Source organism: Eumetopias jubatus, unplaced genomic scaffold (assembly GCF_037043125.1).
Source record: "Eumetopias jubatus isolate StellerSeaLion01/CBP00866 unplaced genomic scaffold, mEumJub1_p1.0 scaffold_6, whole genome shotgun sequence".
Taxonomy (NCBI): Eukaryota; Metazoa; Chordata; class Mammalia; order Carnivora; family Otariidae; genus Eumetopias; species Eumetopias jubatus.
The window spans coordinates 127,045,745-127,070,170 of record NW_028274812.1 but is presented as its reverse complement, the minus strand read 5'-3'; the positions used below and the strand labels follow the sequence as shown (position 1 = coordinate 127,070,170).

At 39.5% G+C, this 24,426-nt stretch overlaps 1 protein-coding gene across 8 annotated transcripts in view; it reads right to left on the bottom strand.

Annotated features, from left to right (window-relative positions):
• Nucleotides 1–24,426, bottom strand: part of FARS2 (phenylalanyl-tRNA synthetase 2, mitochondrial) — a 537,047-nt gene that overhangs the window by 316,166 nt on the left and 196,455 nt on the right. For all 8 annotated transcript variants that reach the window (XM_028122922.2, XM_088024111.1, XM_088024113.1 and 5 more), the window contains one exon: nucleotides 16,735–16,866. In XM_028122922.2, the coding sequence (XP_027978723.1) occupies nucleotides 16,735–16,866 (132 nt within the window). The remainder of the gene's footprint in view (nucleotides 1–16,734; nucleotides 16,867–24,426) is intronic.

Sequence of the window (24,426 nt, the reverse complement as noted above, 5' to 3'; positions counted from 1 at the left end):
ATCACAGCACTATGCACAGAGTAGATGACCTCAGTCCCCCCCACTGGACTGTAAGTCCCCCGAAGGCAGAAAAGATCTCTGTATCTGCAGCACCTACCATGGTGCCTGCCACTCAGATACTTAATATAATGTTTGTTGAAGGAATGGACAGAGAGAAGGAAGGCCAATTCTAATGAATGGAAGTACCAAATAATGGATTTCGAGAGCTTTTCCTTCCTAATGCCTTCCAAGCCCCAAACCCCTCAATTCCCAGGGCTCCACTGACAAAGAGTGTAAAACGCCAAATGAATGTTCTAAATTTTTTTTTAAAGGTTTTATTTATTTATTTGACAGAGAAAGACACAGCGAGAGAGGGAACACAAGCAGGGGGAGCAGGAGAGGGAGAAGCAGGCTTCCCACTGAGCAGGGAGCCCAATGCGGGGCTCGATCCCAGGACCCTGGGATCATGACCTGAGCCAAAGGCAGACGCTTAACAACTGAGCCACCCAGACGCCCTTCAATGTTCTAAATTATGTACGTTAACATCAGCTGCTTTCCTTCATATTGAAGACACTCCTCAAGGTAAAATTTTAAAAGAATATCTTACTATACTTTGTCATTACCTCCCCCCAACACACTTTAATCAGCCTCCGAGTTTGCTGTCAACCCCAATCAATCAATGGACAAGCATTTCCTTTAAGTGTCCTTCTTGGAACACACTCCATAAAAGGGTTCCTTTCATCAAGAGATTCTGTGATCAATTAAGTTTGGAAATGTTGCTCGTTCTATCCTTGCAAGGAGCTAGTTCTTCCTAGCTCAGAGATGCTCTCTGCTAAAGAGGGCTACAGGACTTTGTCAACTCGTTAATTTCCACACTTTAGTTGAATATCAGATCTTTTCTTGTGTGAAACACCTAAGAGTACCAAGTGTTCTATGTCATACACTTTGAGAAATGTTACATTTAATGAAACCCTGAATTATGACAATATAAAAAAAACAATTTGAAAATATGGTATAAATTTTGCCTAATGACATGACTTTATTTTATCCGTGGACATTACAGTGCTCTTTTATGAAGATACTGCTTCCGACCTAAACTACAGAAATGAACCTTAAAAAAAAGTGATACAAGAAAAATAACTTAGCAGATTGTGTTTATCCCCACAGTACCATAAATAATTCTTAAACTTCTAAATTGCCTTTTTGCAAGGGAGGAAATAAAACTGAGCCATTGAGGAGCACATTGCTACCTGCCTGCAAAGCTGCAGTGATCCCATGAAGCAAGAGTTTCATAAATAGTTTAAATAAAATTCAATTATATGAGCATTCTTTTTTTTTTTTTTAACTCTGAGAGTTTCTTTAAGGGGGTGTGGAGAAGAAACCTGATTAACCAACCATATACACCAAAGTCCTGCTGTTATGCAATTTTCCATGTGGTGCTATAAAACAAAGCACAATCCCCTGTGGGTTTTATTAATATTAAAAATATCTGGCTTCTTTAAGAGGCCAAATCATAGGATCTGAGAGCTAAAAAGAAATCTAAGGAGTTTATATCATCTGTTTCTTCATCAGTTTATAGATGAAGAAACTGAGACCCTCAGGACCTGCCCAAAATGTCTAGAGCAACAAGTAGCCGGGACTGACTGTAGGCAGATCTTCCCTCTGAAGCCCTGCACTTCCCACTGTATCTTTCTGTTAATCCAGGGACTAGACTGAGCAGCTGAGAGTAGACAGGCCAGGAGCTGGGCTGGGAAAATAGGGCCGTTTCCCTCCACACTTTATTGTTTTTTTTTTTAAAGATTTTATTTATTTATTTATTTGAGAGACAGAGAATGAGAGATAGAGAGCACGAGAGGGAAGCGGGTCAGAGGGAGAAGCAGACTCCCTGCTGAGCAGGGAGCCCGATGTGGGACTCGATCCCAGGACTCCAGGATCATGACCTGAGCCGAAGGCAGTCGCTTAACCAACTGAGCCACCCAGGCGCCCTCACGCTTTATTGTTTCAATAAGCCTGGAGAAAGGAGAAAGCACAGTTAACATCAAGATACCCACCGTTAATTTTGTAATATGTATAGTGAGTGCCTACCATGTGCTAGGCATTGTTCTAGGAACTGGGAATACAATGGCGGTCAAAACCAAAAAATTCCTTGCTATCATGAAGTTTACATTCTAGTGATTTCAGACTCTTCTACCTGAGACTGACTGAAGTCAGATACCTAGCACTAAAACTTTAAAAAGGTTATAATGAGAATGTCTACATATACACAGGTGTGCACACACGTACACGTGCACATGCACACACACAATCATCCATATGTCAGTAGTATTTTTTAAAAATCCCATGGGGAGAACTTTCCAGATAAATCCCACCCCCAATCGCTGTCTGGTTTAGGGAACCAACACAACATACACTAAAATACTAGGAAACAATTTCAATAGCTTCTTGAGGGCAAGGAGATGGGTAGAAAGACTCAAGCTTTTTCAACCGTCTTTCTCACTAAGTTAAAAAGGGAGGTGGTAAGGAAAACTTGAAAGAAATAAGTCAGTCCTGTGAAATGTACTGGAGGAATCTTAAGTACCTATGAGCCCTGCATAAACTGAGAAAAAAATACACAGCACAACCACAATGCACGTTTTATCAGCCAGCTACTGGGGATGGACAAACCACTACACAATCTCAGTGGTGTACAACCACAACCACATATCTATACGGCCGGGGCTTGACTGGGCCTCAGGGAGTCCAGAATGGGCTGGGCTTCAGCTCCAGGTTGACTTAGGTCCATTCCACGTGCTTCTTACTGCTCTAGAAGCAGCAGGCTATGCAGGTTCATCTCATCAAAAAAGGGGGAAGCAAAAAAGGGCAAAACCAACTGTCGAGTACATTTCAAGCTTCTTTTCATATCACATCTGCTAATATCCCCTTAGCCAAAGGAGCCACATGGCCAAGCCAAAAAATCAACAGGGCTGAAAAATCTACTCCTCCCACAGTGGGAAGTGCTTCAAAGTCATGGGGGCAGAGTGTATGGATACGGGGCGGGGGCGGGGGGAACAAACTGGGAACAATAATGGAGTTTAATGAAAGAAATGACCATTTGCAACAATCTAAACTTGCCAAATTTCCATTTCTTTCTAATCCAAATCCCTTATCTGGAAACTCTAAACTATTCCAGCATGAATTGTCTTATGGTGGTTACTGTTTCAGGAATGGGAGAAAACAACAGAAAAAAGAAAAAAAGTTTGAAAAAAAAAGAAAAATGGTTGAAAATGGAAAAATTAAGTCCACATTGAGGGGAAAAGTGCTGGGGAAATTAAATGACAAGTGCTTTATCTCTGCCAAACACAGAAGCCCTTACACACTGAAAATACTGCACAAGGCAGATTCTCTACTATCCAGAAGTCTCCTACATATAAAAATTATGCCCCCCCAAACAGAAACAAAAACAACAAAATGGGGCCTCTGGGTGGCTGAGTTGGTTAGGCATCTGACTCTTGATTTTGGCTCAGGTCATGATCTCAGGGTCAGGGGATCAAACCCCACATCGGGCTCTATGCTGGTCATGAAGCCTGCTTAAGATTTTCTCTCTCCCTCTCCTTCTGCCTCTGCCTCTCTCTCTTTCCCTCTCCCTCTCTAAACAATAAAAAAAGAAAAGAAAAAGAAGAGAAAAAAAGAAAAAGAAATTATGCCACAGAGAGTACGTAGTACTCTGCAAAAACATTAGAAATGTACACATACCACAACTTGAATCAAGTTACCAAAACCTTTATTTTCACTGCAATAACAAATATTGAAGGGGGTGACATAGATTCTAAGCAGGGCTAGAGAAAACTAAAAAATATACCAGGATAGAAGTCAAATTCTATACAGAGAGTATAAATGGAGCCCGCAAGCAAGCTCCAAGCTACATTCCCTAGTCAAATGGGTGCATCCTAGAGTATACCTTCCCAGCCAGAGGAACTGTCACAGGGGGTGGGACCAAATCTGACAGAACATTAGGAGAGAGAAGGTAGATGTTTAAAAGTCATTAAACATTTAGAATCCCCATGCTGAAAATATGAATGATATAGCAATAACATCAGAGACTTGAAACCACCAGAATCAACCATGACAAGCAGAAGGGTTACCTTTATGGAACCTGTCAACTTACACCCACTCACAATCCCTGATGAAGTGATTTTTTTGTAGAATGATGTTATATAAAGAAACCTAAAGTTACTCAAGAAATACATATATCCCATTTACGAAAGAGCAACTGAAAAATAAAAAAGAAAGAAAAGCCACCTAGAGAATACAATTGTTTAATACATTAAAATAACAAATGATTAGCATTCAAAATAAAGAATTCCTACCAATCAAAAAAAAAAAAAAAAACAGAAAAATGAGCCCCAACCCAAAATGAAAAGAAAAACTTTAAGTGTCAAATAAATATATAAAAATGTGTTCGACCTTAACCAGGTAAGTGCAAACAAAATGATAATGAGATACTATCTTAAACCCACTAGACCAGCAAAATAACATGAGTGAGGTCAAGTGTTGAAGAGGATACAGAACAACAAGAACTTTCACACAAAGGCCCAAGGCAGTATAAATTGGCCCAACTGCTCTGGGAAACAATCGTGTGATGGCCAATAAAGCCTAAGATGTCCGTAAGTACTAACTTAGTAAATCCACTGCTAAATAAAATATACCTTAGAGAAGCTCTTACACCTAGACACATAGGATGCACAAGAATGTTCAGCCATAGCATTTGTGATAGCAAAAAAGACTTGGAAATAATCAAATGTCCATTAAATAGATGAATAAACCATGGCATGTTCATCCAACAGAATTTAAGTAGTGAAAAAAATGACTAAACTAAAACTCTACATATGACAACACAGATGAACTTCACAAAGCTACATGAAAAAGTAAAGTCATAAAAGGATGGCATGATTCCTTTTGAAAATAATAAAAACCAGTGAAAGTTAACCTGTTTTTACAATGTATATAATAAATCTATAATGAAAATCAAGGTAATAACACAAAATTCAAAATAGTGATTGCTCACAAGAGGGAGGGAAAGAGGGAAGATACTAACAAAAAGGGATACACAGGGGGTTCAACCATATAATGTCCTCTATCTCTTAAGCAAGGTGGTGGCTAGTGGACTGATAGATAAAACAGAGGACTGGAATACAGATAGATATAGACAGAGAAATGAGCAGACAAAGTATAAGGATAAAATATGTCAATGAAAAAATATTAAGAAAAAAATAACCTTTTTAAAAAAATTAGACTTCTGTATGTTCACAGTAAAGAGTAAAGAATGAATAGAGGAAGAACTAAATTGGAAGACTTAACACTTTTCAATTCTAAAACTTACCACAAAGCTACAGGACTCAAAACACTGTTGTACTGGGATGAGGACAGAAACACAGAACAACAGAACAGAACTGAGAGTTCGGAAATAAACCAACACATCTATTGTCTACTGATTTTTTGACAGAGCTGCCAAGAGCTTTTAATGGGGAAGGAATAGTTTCTTCAACAAATGGTGCCGGACCAATTGGATGTCCACATGCAAAAGGATAAAGTTGGGCCTCTACCTCACATCATATACAAAAATTAACATAAAATGGATCAATGGACTAAATAGAAGAGCCCAAACCACAAAACTCTTAGAAGAAAATATAAGGGTAAATCCTTTTGACCTTAGATTTGACAATAGAGTCTTAGTTATAACACCAAAAGCAGGTGCAAAAGAAAAGAACAGATAAATTGGACTTCATTAGAATCTAAAAATTTTGTGCTTCAAAGGATATTATCAAGAAACAAAAAGACAACCTACAGAATTGGAGAAAATATTTACAAATCATACACCTGATAAAGGTCTTCTATCCAGAATATATAAAGACCTCTTATAACTCAGCAACAAAAAGACAATTCAATTTTTAAAATTAGCAAAGAACTTAAATAGACACTTTTCTTTCTTTTTTAAAGATTTTCTTTATTTGACAGAGAGACACAGTGAGAGAGGGAACACAAGCACAGGGAGTGGGAGAGGGAGAAGCAGGCTTCCTGCCTAGCAGGGAGCCTGATGCAGGGCTCCATCCCAGGACCCTGGGATCATGACGTGAGCCGAAGGCAGACACTTAACGACTGAGCCACCCAGGTGCCCCAAAAAGACACTTTTCTAAAGAAGATATACAAACAGTATATGAAAATATGTTTAATATTATTGGCCATTAGGGAAATAAAAATCAAAACCACAATGAGGTACTGCTTCTTATCTACTACAATGGCTATAAAACAATATGAGGCAAACAGAAAATAAAAACAAGCAATGGCAAGGAAGTGGAAAAATAGAATCCTCATATATTGCTGGTGGGAATGTAAAATGGTTTAGCCACTGTGGGAAACAACTTGGTACTTCCTCAACAAGTTAAACATAGAATTATTATATGACCCAGCAATTCCTCTCCTAGTTATATACCCAAATAAGATAAAAACAATGACTCAAACAAATACATGTACGTGCATGTTCATAGCAGCATTGTACACAATAGCCAAAATATGGAAATAGCCCAATGCCCATCAACAGATGAATGCATAAAAAAATGATAGTATATGAACCCAATGGAAATATTATCACCCATAAAAAGGACTGCAGTACTGATATCTGGTACACTGTGGATGTATCTCCAAGACATTGTACTAAGTAAAAGAAGTCAGTCACAAAAAGTCACATATTTTAAGAACCATTTATATGAAATCATAATAAATAAATCCAGACACAGAACAATGATTGTGGTTGTTAGGGGCTGCGGGTGGGGGGGAGAAACTGCTTAGCAGGTAAGAGGAGTGGAGTAATGGAAATCCCAGAGAATGAGATAGAGGTAGTGACTGGACAACACTGTATATGTACTAAATGTCACTGAATTGTTCACCTTAAAATATTAATCTGGTGCTATGTGAATTTCACCTCAATAAATTAAACAAATTTTTATTTTTTATTTTTTTTAAAGATTTTATTTATTTATTTGTCAGAGAGAGAACAAGCAGAGGGAGCGGCGGGCAGAGGGAGAAGCAGGCTCCCCACTGAGTAAGGAACCCAATTCGGGACTCGATCCCAGGACCCTGGGATCATGACCTGAGCCGAAGGCAGCCGCTTAATCGACTGAGCCACCCAGGCATCCCTACACAAACAAATTTTTAAAAATGAATGACTAGAAAAGATGTAGCAAGAAAACAGGACAAGTGATGCAGTCGGATTCTAAGGGACTGTGGGCACAGAACCCAGAGCCAATGCTGCCCAGCCTTGGCAAAGAGGAGAAACTGAGAGTTCACTTAAGGTGGCTTAAATGTTCTCAGTAAAACAGAAAGTGTCTGTATTAAGAACACAATGATGTGAATAAAGGTACATTTTGAGGTGGGAGAATAAAAAGGATGCAGTATATGTCCTAGCATCCTTTCAAGTGCCGTTAGAAAACAGACTGAGCCCGTAACTTCTGGAAACACCCTAAACCACTCTCATAACCAGAGAAAAGGAAATTTAAACAACACCAGCACAACATTTTCCCCTCTTATGTGCAAAGAGTAAAGATACTGGTAGTATTCGATGGTGGTAAGGGTGTGGGAACAGAGGTACTCTCAAATACTGCAGGTGCTTTTTTCCACTGTGTATCTGGCAATACACATCATAAACCTCGGAGGGGAAAAAGCCAGTAATTCCTGTTCCACAGACTTATCCCAGAGAAATACTAAGGCAAGTATGCAAGGACATGTACATAAAGACTGTTTATTGTCAACAACCTATCGAATACATAAATGGCCAAAAGACTCATCCACAATAGCCATGCAACCATTAACAATGACGATGTAGGTAGGTATTTGGCAATTCGAAAAAACACTCATGTCAGACTTGTTGTGAAAAAGCACAATACAAAAAGAAAACTCAAAAGATGGTTCTATTTTTCTAAAATACATAGGATGTTTACATATGGGTATAGTTAATAATTATATATATATGCATTTTTCAAAGTTTTACCTGGGTAACAATGGAATTGCTTTCATTTTCATTTTTTCAATGATTACAGATTGCTTTTATATCAGGAAAAAAATCTCACCATCTTATACATTTTGAAAAGGGAAATAGGACAAAGGCTAAGTAAATATTTGAACAGACATCTCTATTCTGACAGCTTGAAAATATGTCACTAGGAGGAACTACAAGGCAGCACATACACACGGGGCTGATACATATTTGTTTGCTTTTCTGAAAGGGCACTAACAGAGCCAAGACTGACTTAAAAGAAGGGAGGCAAGTTAGGAGGGTAAAGGAAGGAAGGAAGAGAGGGAGAGAGAAGGACTGGGGAGGGAGAGAGGAAGGAAGGGAAGGAGTCAGAGTTTGCCAGATCTTACACAGTCTTGGTTGTTTTACTTCAAAAATTCACTATGCTTAATTTTGATTAACAAAGTTGATGGATTAGGGGCACCTGGGTGGCTCAGTTAGTTTAAGTGACTGACTCTTGGTTTCAGCTCAGGTCATGATCTCAGGGTCGTGAGATCGAGCCCTACACTGGGCTCCATGCTCAGTGCGGAGTCTGCCTGAGATTCTTTCCATTTCCCTCTCCCTTTGCCCCTCCCCCTGCTGACGTGCAGGCGCATGTGCATTCTCTCTCTCTCGTTCTCAAATATATAAATAAATAAAGTATTTTTTTAAAAAAGTAAATAAAGTCAATGGATTAAATATACAAGTGGAGCCAACCCACCCACACTTGTCCGGCACCACATGGTTATGTCATACAATTACCCTTGTACCAAGGGTGTCTTCACAATCCAACCTAGAGTTTGGTCCCACTATGGGGGTATGACCCCTCTATGACTCACTCTCATTACAACTTAAATTCCTGGACAAGTACAAACACACAAAAAAGAAATAGGGCACTATGAAAAGTAAATAGACCAATTTTGATATAAAGTCAAAACTTGGAAAAATGTCCTACATAGGATGAATTTCATGTTTGTTTGTTTCTCCCATGTTTTTGCCCCAAAGGTGGGCCCCAGTTGCAGAGCTGCACAGCATCATGGGCAGCTGAGACTCGAGAAACCTGTCCTTCTGTATGCAGAGAAAGGCTTCTGTGAGCTGGAGTGAAGAGAGCATAGAAGGGGATGCCCTCATTCTACCTACACAAGCATCAGCCTAACCCCTGAGCTACACATGCACAGCACAGACCGAAGCCAGCATGGCAAAAGCTAAGAAAATTGAACTAAGATTTGAACCATTCACACAAGTTGCAGACTAACTGCTGAAGCACACGTGTGTGGGAAGGACACAGATCAGCAGAGCTAAGACTTATACTGAGATCTGAATCACTGCCCATGGGAAGCAAGTCAGAACTAAGGCTAAACCTCACCAGGTGACCATCTACTAAAATAAACTATCAATAGTTATCACAGGATTAAAACAGGACAGAGTACACACAATTGACCATTCACACGGTCCAGCATCCAATCCAGAGTTATTTGACAAAGAATGAGGAAAATGTGATCAATTCTAAAGAGAATTCATTCTTGATGTGACCCAGATGTTGAAACTATCAGACAGATATTTTAAAGCAATTATTATAACTATGTTCCATGAGGTAAAGCAAAACACAATTGATAGGAATGAAAATATAGGAATTCTCAGCAGAGAAATAGGAACCAATAAATAAATTTAAAAAACAAAAATTTTAAAACTAAATAATAATAATCTGAAATAAAAAAATATATTTTGATGCCCAAGGTAGATGAGTGGAAGTGATACAGGAACATGAACATGGGTCAATAGAAATTATCTGGTATGAAAAACAGCAAAAGATAGAAAAAAGTGAGCAGAGTCTTAGGATCTTCTGGGATAAAATCAAAAGATCTAACATGGGTATAATTTGAGTTCTAGAAGGGTCAGAGGAAGAGACTGATGCAGAAAAGTTATCTGAAGAAATAATGACCAGAAACTTCACAAAATAGGTAAAAAGCATAAAGTCACAGATTCAAGCTCAGTGAAACTGAAAACACATAAACTCCAAGGAAACCACACCTAGATGCCTCAAAATCAAACTGCTGAAAACCAAAGTTAACAAAAAAAAAAAAATCCTAAAGTAGCTAAAGAAAGATAATACATTATATACAGGTGAATACTGACTGAATTCTGCATTTCTCTACAGAAGGCAGAAGACAATGGAACAACATCTTTAAACTGCTGAGGAAAAAGATATGTCAATCCAGAATTCTATTCTCAATAAAAATATCCTTCAGGGTAAAGGGTAAATAAAGACCTTCTCAGATAAAGGAGCACTAAGAAATTCATCACCAACACACATGTTCTATAAGACATGCTAAGGGAAGTTTTCCATACCAAAGGGAAAAAATACCAGAAGGAAACTTGCATCCTCAGGAATGAAGGAAGAGCAAGACAAATTGCAAATAGCTAGGTAAATAGAACAGAAAACTATAATCTCTTACATTCTTTCAAATGCATATGACTTTTGAGGCGCCTGGGTGGCTCACTTGGTTGAGACTGCCTTCAGCTCAGGTCACAATCCTGGAGTCCCGGGATCGAGTCCCACATCAGGCTACCTGCTTGGCAAGGAGTCTGCTTCTCCCTCTGACCCTCCCCCCTCTCATGCTCTCTCTTTCTCTCTCATTCTCTCTCTCTCTCAAATAAATAACATCTTTTAAAAAAATAAAAAATAAAATAAAATGCATATGACTTTTTAAAGCAAAAAAATCTAACACTGGTGAGGTGTTCAATGTAGGTAGACATAATACATGTACCATAACAACATGAAGGTGACTGAGAGCAGAGGGTAAGGCTAGAATGCATATTTTAACATAAATAAAACATACTTCAAGAAAAAGAGAAGTACCAGAGATAAAGATGATATTTCATAATGATAAAAGGGGCAATTCGTGCAGAAGACATAAAAGTTATAAAAGCATATATGTCTAATGACATAGCTTCAAAACACATGAAGAGAAATTGATAGAATAAAAGAGCAAATAGACAAGTCCATAATCATGGTAGAAAATGTTAACATGCTTTTCTGGGAAACTGATAGAACACTAAGACCAAAAAAAAAAAAAAATCAGTAAACATAAAAGAGCTGAACACTATTCAATTACATTGATCTATTTGACATTTATAGAACATTCCAGTCATAGGTTTCTTCTCAAAGGAAATGGAAACATATAGGCACACCAAGACTCTTATACAAATATTCATCATAGCAGCTTTATTTGTAATAGTCAAAAGTGGGAACAACCTAAATGTCCATCAACAAGTGAATGGATAATCAGATTGGGGTATGTCTATACAATAAAACAATACTCAAAACAAAAAGGAATGAACAATGCATACAATGTTGATCAATACACACAACAACATGGATTAATCTCAAAATCATTATGCTCAGGGAAAGAAGCAAAATATAAAGAATACATACAGTATGATTCCACTTACATAAAATTCTGGAATATCCAAACTAATCTATAATGACAGAGGTAGATCAGTGGTTGCCCAGTGACAGGTTGGAGGGAAGGATAAATTACCAAAAGAGCACAAGGCAACTTTGGTTGGTGATGGAAATGTTTATTATCCTGATGGTGGCGATGGTATCATGGGTAAATACATATGTCAAGAATGGATCAAACTGTATAGTTTAAATATTCATAGTTCGTTATACTTCTATTATACCTCAGTAAAATTGGGAAAAATATTCAACTTAAAGACAGGGTTTTCAAAGCAAGGTCTGATCATTCACAAGAATTATCTAGGGTATTTGTTTAAAATGCACATCTCAGTCCCCATTCCAGACCTACAGAACCTGATGCGAACAGACATTTTAAGTAGACTCTCTAGGTGATTACCAGGCATATACTGAGAACCATTGCTTAAGGCCCAGTTCAAATACTACCTCCTCTGTGACACCTGTACTGATGGAACTGATGACACAACTCCCAGAACCCCATCTCACGAATGGCACCTACGTCACCATGCTCTAATTATATTGTCTCATCTTCCCTACTACACTCGACATTTTATAGGGAAATGTCACATCTTATGGTTTTGGGGTCTTCCTCTTTGGCTAGCACAGTGCCTTACACATAAAAGTTGCTCAGCAGCTGAATGGCAAGTTGGCTTGTATATAATAATATGCCTGGTATTGGCTGATGATCTTGGTTGATGCCATCTCAAAGTTCACCAACTTAAGATTAATAACAGTGAATGTCACAAGTGTGTGTAGAGCCTGCAGAGATCGGCCACCAATGAGAGTAACAGCCTGGAAATAGATTTTCACTCACATAGGAAAAATAGCATTAGGTATGCCACCCAGACATCCAAGCAAAGTGCAGAAAGTACACAACTCCTTGCAAAGAGGAACCTAACTTATCCGGGACATACATTTCAAATACCCGTATTTCCAGCATTCCATCCTGAATGTAGTAACCAGAACAAGGCCTTGGTAAAATCTTCTCCAAACTCTCCATCCTCCCCATTCTGCCCGCTGTACCTCTGCTAAAAATACTTACCACACGGTATTGTACTCACTTATCTGCATGTCTTTGTATACTGTGCTAGTCCCAAAGGCAAAGACAAGGCTTATTTCGCTTTTCTATAGCCTTACAAAGAATTCAAGAAAAATGTGACAGACAAATCAACAACAACAACAAAGAATGACTGTTAAAACTGGAAACTGTTCATGTACATATTTACAAGGTTTTTCCCAAAAGAGTCCACTTTTAAATTTGCACAAAAGGTAAGGAAAGAGATTCCATTTTTTTAAAAGTTATTTTCCACTACAGGGCTTTTTCTATCCCCTGGCCTATGTGCAATCTTCTAAATTTCACAGGGGCTCAATAAATGGTAAATTCCTTTCTGGCACGATCATGGCCTACTGTCACCCCTGGTGATGGTTTGAGATGTTTGTGCTCCATATATTACCTGAAAAGACATTAGCAGCCTGAGTCAGCCCACCGGGAAATAAGAGTGTAGTGTTCGGGGACGTGACTCAGTCCTGCCCTCAAAACATCTCCTCCAGGAAAAAAAATCAAATCATCCTGACAACAGTCACCACCCACATCACAATTACTAAATCTAAGAAGTCTGAAAGGAAGGGTGAAGACACTATAAATTAAAGAAGAAGAAATAAAGTAAAATTCTATAAGCCATGTGGAAGAGCCTTATCTTATTCCAGGAAAAAAAAAACAAAAAGACTATATCAATGCCATAGTCAACTTAAATGTGTAATAAAATGTTTTCGCTGACTACTCATATTAGCAATCTTATTTCACTCTTTTAATTAAATGCCCTCTGGGGCACCTGGGTGGCTCAGTCGTTAAGCATCTGCCTTCGGCTCAGGTCATGATCTCCAGGTCCTGGGATCAAGCCCCGCATCAGGCTCCCTGCTCAGTGGGAAGCCTGCTTCTCCCTCTCCCACTCCCCCTGCTTGTGTTCCGTCTCTCGCTGTGTCTCTCTCTGTCAAATAAATAAATAAAATCTTTTCTAAAAAAAATTAAATGCCTTCTATCACAGGTGACAACACACATGATGGCTGGGCCCTTCTATAGGCGTAACGAATAAAACAGAACAAAGAGAGCTCTATTTGCTGTCGTTTGTTTCATTTGGTTTCATTTCTTCATTCTGTGTTAGACACAATCATTTAATTGAAATGGGTTTCTAGCCACTTCAAAATCACACAATTTACTATCTGGGTACAGCACAGCATGGTACCTTTCTCGGGCTCTGTAAATGGGGATGACACCAGCATCTACCTCAGAGCCTTGTTCTCAAAGCTAAATGGAAGAAAGCTTCTAGAGCCTTCAATGAGGTGATGGCCCACAGGAAGGGCTCAAGTGTGGCAGCTAGTATCATGGTCCCATCACGGCTTCTTTGGTTTCCAGTTACCTCAGCACTTACCTGCACCTCTATGAGACCTTTAAAGAAGGAGATCTACAGCCACCAATTTCAGTGTTTCTTGGAGGTTCTAATTTTCTTTTTTTTTTTTTTTTAAGTAGGCTCCATGCCCAGCGTGGAGCCCAACGCGGGGCTTTAACTCAAGACCCTGAGATCAAGACCTGAGCTGAGATCAAGAGTCAGATGCTTAACCCACTGAACCACCCAGGGGCCCCTGGAAGTTGCATTTTACCAGGCAGGGGAGGGGAGGGGGAGACGGGAGGGAAGGAAATGTCGGAGAAGAGATGGAAGGAATGACAAAACAGAACTAGAGGGATGAGGTGTGCACAGTCTGCCTTTCTCAAGGCCACAGGAACTCAGAAAACAGAAAATTAGCTGTTCTTACAAATAATGCCTGTGCTTAGTGATTGCCAGGCACACATTTAAAAAATTTTTAACTCCAGATGTCAAAACACATCCGAGTCTGAGAACACAGAGCAGAACTCTGTCACAATAACTTCAAGTTCAAATAGCTAAGCCCACACAGAATTTCTTTTACAAAATCATCTCTTCCTCCTTTTCTTGTCTCCCTCTCTTGCAAGATATTTAATTTAAATTTTATCTGTCCAATTTCCCACCAACTTAAAGCACATTCTATCACGAGTATGAACCTCTCGAACATATCTGTATCTTAGATGCCGTAGTTTGGTTTTGTTTAATTTTTTTTTCTTTCACTTTGTCATTTCCTTCAAGAATACTTGACATGGCTAACTGTATAACAGCAGTCTCATTAATGAGCAATAATGACTTGGAAACCTTTTTCAGATAACTGTATTTGGCCAATTACTGTATGAATAAACACCATAAAAACCCATCAAGGATACTGGAAAAGATACAAGGAAGCACAATTCCCAGTGACAACTGATATGTAAGCTGATCATCCTGACCAGCTTGCTCAATTCTGGCCCCTGACAACACACACTCCTGGAGGGACACCTGGCATTCCTTGAACTCTTCTAAGAAACAAAACAAAACAAACAAAAACACCACAGAAGTATTTGGAACTAGCTCCTACTCAGGAAGAGATTAAATCTTACATGATTGCTTCCAATATTTTGTGTTTTCTACTAGGATGTATATACGCCTATTAGGCTGATTGTCTTGTTGTCTCTTACCATTCTTAATTTTCTTTTTCCTTCTAAAATCACTCAAACCAGAATCATAGATACTAAGATGACTAAGATCAAAGAGGTAATCGAGTTCCAGTTAGTTAGAAATCATTCCTGTGATAGGCAGGACAGCCTCTGTTTAAATATTTTCTTTTTAAGAGGACTCTCTGTTGATAAATGGTTCTAACCATTGGGAAAAAAAATTAAAAACAACATCAGCAATTAATTTTAGTCCAGATTTACTATGTGCCAGACCCTGTGCTAATAGGCATGTTACATGTATCACCTCAATTAATCCTCATAATGGAACTTTGAGGGAGGTATCATTGAGTCCATTTTAACTATGAGAAAGACTCACAGGGGTTACGCCACTTGCCCAAAGACACACAGCTGTCAACTGACAGAAAACCTAAGATAGATACCCAGGCCCAAGCCTCACAACTTTTTTTCACAGTCCCTAATAATGTGACCTCTCTGTCCCTCTTCTCTAGGTCAGATCTTCAAATATGTGAAAACCATCCAAGAAGCATCTGGAAAGCGCTACGCTTTCCCCCAGGCTTCCTTGGCAGAATGGAGAGGAATCTGTGAGCTGAGTCCAGGCTCCTGCAGACAGAGGTTACCTATGAGGAAGAAGGGAAAGCCAGGCCTCTGGTCTCACAAATCTTGCACTTCCCTGCACCTCATCTCTTCTGTCTCACTCCATCCTTAATCTCCAATCCCATGACCCTACCCACAGTCTCTCCACATTTCTTAGTCACCCAGAGGGCCTGCTCTTCTCCATTCTGCTGCACGAGGCCCTGTGACCAACCCTGAACCAGAGCCACTGCCCTCCAAGGCCAGAGAGCAAATGTCCTACTATGGGAAGTGGGGAGGGACGCAGGGCAATCCACATCAGCTCTCCTCCCTTTACGCAGTGAGTTTCTGCTCAAATACCCAATCCTGACCGCCTTCCCAGGGAGAATTTATACTCTGAAAGAATATTTTTTTAATTACATTCAGATAGTGATTTAAAAAAAAAGACAGCTCTGAAATTAAGTTCAGAAATACTCATTTTTATTAAGCAATGGTCCTGCAGAGAAGAGCTGTAAAGATCTTTCTCAAGTACCTGCAGATACAGGTAGGATTTAATGAGAGGCCTCATTTTCCCACTTAACCTCAGTCAGGTGGCACTGCCAACACCGAGGGCAGCAAACAACACAACTTTATAGGTCTGAGTATTTTTATATTGTATTTTGTTGTATTTTCAGAAATATCTTGAATTTGGGGCACTATTATAATGAAATAACAACAAAAAAGGATTATACATTGGCCTTGTTCTTAAATAGTTTGGAAGACAAACTGCACTCGGGTGATATGCATCAAGTGCCTATGGGCAATTGCAAAGCAACATATCAACAAATTTGAAATTAGGAAGTACAAGTCCAACACTTAAATGTTAACAAGGAAGATCTTCAAACACAAGAAGTCTTTATAAAATTAGATGTGAGAAATTAAGTTCTTCCAGAGTTAAGTGTCAGAGATAAATCTGGAGGGCAATAGGAGGAAAGAAAGATGGTGAGGCAATCCCCACACGGGTATGTAAATGCATATGAAAATGAGTATGCAAACGAAGTTAAAGGAGAAGAAAGTCTTTTTTAAGAGAGCCTATAAATAAAACGTTGGATTCTTTTCTACCTGAATTTACCAGTTGCTGTTCCATCACCCCGCAGCCAAGCACTTCTAGCCATTCTCCATGGAAGTTGATCTCCATCTCAAAGGAAGGATGAGTAAAAGGAAAGTAGCAGTCTACCCATCTAATGTCCAGTCCTGAAAAGATGCCAAATAAAAACAGATAGTGTTAAAAGGCAGTCTATCCTTCCTTATGATCAAGCTTGCCCTTCCGCTAATGACAACAATTACCACATTCTGAGTAAAATAAATAGCAAACAAACTCATTTGCAACACGTTAGGGGGAGGCAATAAATCTTAAAACTTGTGAAAAACTGGGCATGTCTTTTTCAATATGAAAAACACTTTGTGCAGCTCCAGGACCCTCTAAAACCAAATCAATCACTTGTCAAATCCCTGCAAACACCTGGCAGAAGGAAAAAATTAGGTCAAGATCATGGGAAAGCAGGTGATTCTATTAGTTCTATAAGTGAAAATGATAATTTTTCAGAGTTAAAGAAAAAGGAGTTTTACTACATATGCTGCAAACTTACTTATCAACAATATGACCAATATAGGACACACTACCCAACTTTTACTTCCATAAATATATATTTTTTAATTAAGTTTATAAGAACAAATAAAAAACTAAATAAGATCAGCTAAATGTAAGCAAAACATCTAGAAAGTCAATTTTTTTTTCTACAGAGGAATGACAAATATTCACACATCTAAACAAACAAGTAAATGCTAGAATGAATTTCTCAATAAGCGATCTTGAACATGGCACTCATAAACAATATTATTATTAATTAACAAAGGAAAAGACTAATGAATTAAAAACAATTAAAGCCTGCAAAGAGCAAACGTTACTAACAGCAGAAAAAGCAGATGCGAAGGTCACATGGCAGCTAGATACCCACCATGAGGAACACAGAAAAGTGGGAGCTGACGAATCACCTACGGTCTCCTGCCCTGGTTCCCTTCACTTTGTGTAATGATCTTTCTCTTCTTTAAGCAATGCTCCTGATTCCACTTCTCCATGGGAACATGACCTCCTACGAATTGAAAATACTGTCTTTTCTCACCCAAGACTATCTGTATTTTAAACCTTGTGGGAATCAGAATGTGAAATGAAAAAAATAATAATAACAAAAATTACTTCCATTTATTGAGGACTCTGTCAGCCCATTTCATAGGTACGGTAAAAGAGGAAGAAATAGGTCAAGTGTCTTGCTCAGAGGCTCAGAGCCAGCAGATGACTAGGCCAAACCCAGGTCAGCCTGACTCCAAAACTCCCTCTCTTGACAATTAAAATATAATTCCTGCCCATCAAAGAAGATATTTCAAGAATCAAAAAGCACATGAGAATGGAGGTGCCTGGGTGGCTCAGTTGTTAAGCGTCTGCCTTCGGCTCAGGTCATGATCCCAGAGTCCTGGGATCGAGCCCCACGTCCAGCTCCCTGCTCAGTGGGAAGCCTGCTTCTCCATCTCCCACTCCCCCTGCTTGTGTTCCCTCTCTCGCTGTCTCTCTCTCTGTCAAAAAATAAATAAAATCTTTAAAAAAAAAAAAAAAGCACATGAGAACAGAATTATGAAACATAGGGACCTTCTCTATGCCCCAGATGACAAAGGACAAGGCAGGCTTTTCTTTCATTGTTCTAAGAACATTTTAGTTGCCTTATTTTCCTACTTACCTGCTGTCTATAGCAAGTGACAACTGAGTTCTGTTACATCAGTAATACCATATTTCCCCCTCTTGTTATACATGGGCTGTAACAGACAAATTTTACACTGAACATAAATACTGTGCACAATGTGACAAACTTAACATGTATACATCCATGAAACTGTCACCACGATCAATATAATGAACATATGCATCAACCCCAAAAGTTTCCAAGTGCCCTTTTGTAACCCTACCCACCTGCCTGTTGCCCCCACCTCTTCTCCTCACCCCCACATCCCCAGGCAACTGCAGATCTCCTTTCTGTCCCTACAAAGGAGTTTGCATTTTCTAGAATTTTATAACAATGCAATCATACAGCATGTACTTTTTTTTTGGTATGGCTTCTTTCACTCAGCAGAATGATTTTAAGATTCACCCATGATTCACATATCATTAGTGTCTTTTTTTTTTAAGATTTTATTTATTTATTTAAGAGAGAGCGCTTGCGCTCAAGAGAGAGCTCGAGCAGGGGGAGGGGGAGTGTGGGCAGAGGGAGAGGAAGAAGCAGGCTCCCCGCTAATAGGGAGCCCCATGTGGGGCTCGGTTCCAGGACCCTGAGATCATGACCTGAGCCAAAGGCAGATGCTTAACCGACTGAGTCACCCAGGCTCCCCTAGTTCCTTCCTTCTTATTACTGAATAGATTTCGCCAACAGCTCTTCTAATGGCAGGGGAAAAAGCTGGTCCTGTTGCAGGCCATTGGAGAATTGTCTTAGGTCCCCTGAGTAGTTCTGACTTTTCTGTACGGAAGCCACTATGTGCAGAGCAGGTGCTTATTCGCCACTATGTTCTGAGAAGAAGGTATCAGTACACCTGTGTGTTTGTCCATCTTTGGGACCAACAATCCCCTACCATATTTTTATTAAAAAGCTGCAGAGGCAGTCCTGCTGGCAAACAGAAACATGTGAAGCACTGGGATATACAACTGAGTGCTGATGGACTGGCAGGTAAACCATTTTTATCATTCTTTTTTGTAACTCCTGCCAGATAAGCACAAATCACCTAGCGAAAACAATTTAGAAAAACCAATTTTGTTTACATGGCTTGGATTAAATTCTACCAAAAGCAAGATTAGTATTCAGGGTTAACAGGATGATTCCATCATGACATAATTAAACATCACCTGGAACAGAGTTTGGTGAGGTCTACACAATTTAATTTTTCTTGCATATCCTTATTTTATTCCTTTGGACAAGCTAAGTGCATACAATTTAGGGTTGTTTTTTTTTTTTAAGATTTTATTTATTTATTTGAGAGAGAGACAGATAGAGATAGCAAAAGAGATAATGAGAGAGAGCACAAGCAGGGAGGAGACAGAGAAGCAGGCTCCCCGCTGAGCAGGGAGACTGATCCCAGAACTGAGATCATGACCTGAGCCGAAGGCAGATGCTTAACCAACTGAGCCACCCAGGCGCCCCACATAGAATTTAGTTCATATAGCTTTATATCTCACACCTGTAAAACCTTAAGTCCTTACCCCAAGGAGAAAGAGTATTTCAGATATTACTAAGCCCTGAAAATAATCACATGTGTTGATTAAAGTAATTCTATTATCAATTTGTATTAAGCTCAAACTAAATCCCTACCGCGTTAAGTCTATGGGAAGTGAAGCCTGCACACAGACAGGACTCTCTCTCCACACACCAATCTGCGCTGTCGGTGTGATGGTGTCAAGAGAGCACAAGGATTGAATTGAAAAGTGATGTAAGGATCTCACACCTTCTCTGGGAACCTTTTTTTACCAAAGGGTTTTGGCCACTTCTAGAAGTAGGAAAAATGATAACTTTGGAATAACATGTTTTTAATGTTGCATAAATTCTTAAGATCAAATGTCCATATATTGGTTGCATCAACCCTTGCTCTTTTTTGGTTTCAGACCTCAGTCACCCTGGCCCTGGGCTGCTTCTTGCTCAAGTGCCCCCACAGGCATCTGTCAGGAACAAGTAAAGTAATTGCTCCACACTGAAAACTCCACCTGCAGAGTGTGGAAAGGCAGGGAAGTTAACCAAAGTTCTTCAGAATACGTGAAGATGATTAGTATTACTTGTGGAGCAGAACCCATTAATAATAATGTCACAGAAACTAAGAAAACACAGATTGGCAAAAGTTACATCCAATGCATCTAGAACATTTGTAATCCTCTTCACCTCCTTGGATCCTTTGTTAAAAGTTTCCTTTTTAGGGCGCCTGGGTGGCTCAGTCCTTAAGCGACTGCCTTCGACTCAGGTCCTGATCCCAAGGTCCTGGGATCAAGCCCCGCATCGGGCTCCCTGCTCCGCGGGAAGCCTGCTTCTCCCTCTCCCACTCCCCCTGCTTGTGTTCCCTCTCTCGCTGTGTCTCTGTCAAAGAAAGAAATAAAATCTTTAAAAAAAAAAAAAGTTTCCTTTTTAAATCTACATGACCTTGCAAAGAATGCAAAGTCCATACACCATTTGTTCTCTTTGTTCCACTTCTTGAAAAACTTCAGTTCTTCAATTCTGCTTCCTTCACAACAACAGGCAAGAGCCAAAATCTATGAAACCCCAGTTTAGGGAAGCCTGTAGCTCTACTTCAAACACAAATGGTCCTTACTTGAAAGTAAATTTTATTAGTTAATGTGTAATTTTTGCCAAAACACCATATTTTCTATATTTTCTAACAATTTAAATTCCAGTTACATTGACACATTAACAGTAATTTTTTTAAATCACTAGTAGCGGAATCATTTACTGAATACTATTTTTTAAGATTTTATTTATTTATTTGTCAGAGAGAGAGCACAAGCAGGGGGAGTGACAGGCAGAGGGAGAGGGAGACTCACTGCTGAGCAAGGAGCTTGATGGGGACTTGATCCTAGGACCCTGGGATTGTGACCTGCTGAAGGCAGATGCTTAACCGACTGAACCACCCAGGCATCCCTTGTTGAATAATTTTATGTAACACCCAAAATATGCTTTCCTCATGTTTTGTCCCCATAACCTCAAAATTATAGTAAGGATTAATATATTGGGTTGAAAAAGCAACTTGACATACAGCTTATATTAAAAGATGTGATACTGAGGGGCGCCTGGGTGGCTCAGATGGTTAAGCGTCTGCCTTCGGCTCGGGTCATGATCCCAGGGTCCTGGGATCGAGCCCCGCATCGGGCTCCTGGCTCAGCAAGGAGGCTGCTTCTCCCTCTCCCTCTGCCTCTCGCCCTGCTCATGCTTTCTCTCTCTCTCTCTCTCTCTCTCTATATATATATATATATATATATATCTGTGTCTCAAATGAATAAATAAAATCTTTAAAAATAAATAAAAAATAAATTAAAAAATTTTAAAAAGATGTGATACTGAATAGCCAGCTAAAAACTTAGTATGGCTTAATTCACATGCCATGTATCAGGAGTCAGTAACAAAATCCACTAAAAACTATATATTTTGTGTTACATATTAATAGAGGAAAATTTTTTGAAAACATGTCCAAATCATATAGATTCATTATGCATTAGACCAATCTCATATTGGGATGATAGAGGGAAATTAACTGCACAGGTGTTATATATCTAATGGAAAATAATGCCAAAGTTTTTTCTTTACTTCACTGGTTGGTTGGTTGGTTGGTTTGCACGTAATGATTTACTAAACCATATTTATAAAGGAAGCTCAGAGCTTTTTAAAAATTGCCTTAGAACTCTGTGAGACTATAGCAACTATCAAAAATTATACACCTTAATTTTTAGCTGAGAGCAAAGTAGAAGAAAGAACACCTGAGAGTAAACCAAACCTGATTCACGTCTCAGATTTCTACCTTTTTCCTGTGAAACAGTGGCCAGGTTAATTAACCGCTCTGAGACTGATGCTTCTCCCTGCTGTGCACAATGCCGGCTCACCAGGGTCTGGACTAAAGAACCTAGGGGTGGAGGCCAGGTTTCTCAAAGGCAGAGATCCTCTTTGGCAATGTGGGCACTCACTTCTGCTTTCTCTCCTAAATGAGGATGCTGATTTTGTCCAAGAATGAAGAGAGCACAAGGTCAACTGGGACCTCAGATATGATTAGTGAAAATTCTTTCAGCATAGTGCTGTGAGCTCAAATGGGAGAGGGGTTGCTAGAAGTCTAATTCTCTCAACTCTGGTGACGTATTACCTGCCCCTACTGGCCGCAGGGAACCAGGGGCATGCGAAAGGCAGCACTGCATCTCGCATCTCATCTGCTTTGTACACCAGCCTCACAACTGCTCGATCCTTGGAAAACCAATGGGGCACACAATGAAGGCGGGCTGTGTGGGAGTCTCCTCCCACAAATCCCTGTCTCCTATGTGATGTTGCAGTGCTTAACCACCCTGACATACTGTAAACATTAAACAGGTGTCATTCCTTCTCACCCCCCCAACCCACCTTCATCACAGATCTCATAGAATACATTTAATTGTCCTGACTTATTGGCTCACTAAGGGATTCTTCCTCTGTCTCTCATACCCCTTATATTTAAAGATGAGACTTTGCTATCAGAACCACCTCCCAGAGGTGTGAGAATATAGATTTTAAAAGGTTGATGGCCCAAACTAGAACACGTACCAGTGATTTTATATATCCTACCGAAGTTTCCCTCCACTGAAGAAGATAATTTTTTAAATTGACTATACAAATATGCAATTAATAGGTGCTATTGGGCATTAATTTTTCAACAAGTTTTTCATTGGTTGGTAGCAGAGAAATAGAATGTAGCGCTCTGATACAGGGCTGCTCCTCACGCTTTCTGCACAGGATTTAGCATGCATCCAAGGAAGGAAAGCAAGGTGGGGAGAAAAAGAAAGGGAGGCTAAAAATAAATTCTTAGAAAAACTAAGATCATCCTAGATGACTACAGTCTCACTAGGGAAATTACTCGGCCATCACTGTCAAAGTTACCTGACAATTCCATCTTTTCTGCTTCTGTTTAATTGAATTAAGACCCACAGCCCTTTAAACTGAAAATACAACAAGCAGCATACAGGCATTTTTTTTTTCCAGATTTCTCAATATCTCTCTATTCTAAAGGCTTTCTTTAAAAAAATTATTTTGGGGCACCTGGTGGCTCAGTCAGTTAAGCATCTGACTCTTGATTTCAGCTCAGGTCATGATCTCAGGGTCGTGAGATCAAGTCCCGAGTCAGGCTCCCGAGGTGGGGGTGGCACCTGCTTAGGATTCTCTCTCTCCCTCTTCCTATGCCCCTCACCACTCCTTCTCCAAAAAAAAAAAAAAAAAAAAATGTAATAGGTATTGTGTTCACAGGGTTCAAAATCGAAATACTGTAAGAGGATACATTTTACTATATAATAGAGCATCAGTGACATCACAAGGAACAAAACTTTTGTGACCATGTGAGGTGGTGGATGCTAAATTTATTGTGATCATTTCATAATATATACACATGCAAGGTCATTATGTTATATCCCTTAGACTAATAAAACTTGTATGTGAGTTATATCTCAATAAAACTGGGGTAAAATAGGGCATCAATTAAAGTGTCACTGCATCCCTGTCCCTGTCCTACCGCCTCCTCTTGGACCCTCCTCTTGGACCCATGCTAGGGTTACCTTCTTATCACCAGATGTAAGCAAATACAACATGTACGTCTATTTTTCCTCCTTTCTTATAGAAAAGACAGCATTCTTGCACATTATTCTAGACCATGCTTTTTTTTCACTTAATGATATGTTCTGCAGGCATCTCCACCTGAATACACACAGCATGTACCGCCTCATTCCTTTCCTTACTCCTGCACAGTGTTCCAGCAAGTGGCTCTGCCACATTTATGTAAGAAGACCCTTATACTTGAATTATATCCATTATTCTGCTATGAGCAACAGTGCTCCAACAAACTACCCTTCTGGTCAAAGAGGAAATGCTTGTATAGTTCTAATATTGTCCTCTGTAGGAGTTGTACCATTTTGCACTCCCATCAGCTCAATATTTTTCAAGGGGGCCAAGGCCACACAACTAGTTAGTAAAAGAGTCAAACCCGAGCTCAGGTCCTGGCTGAACATTC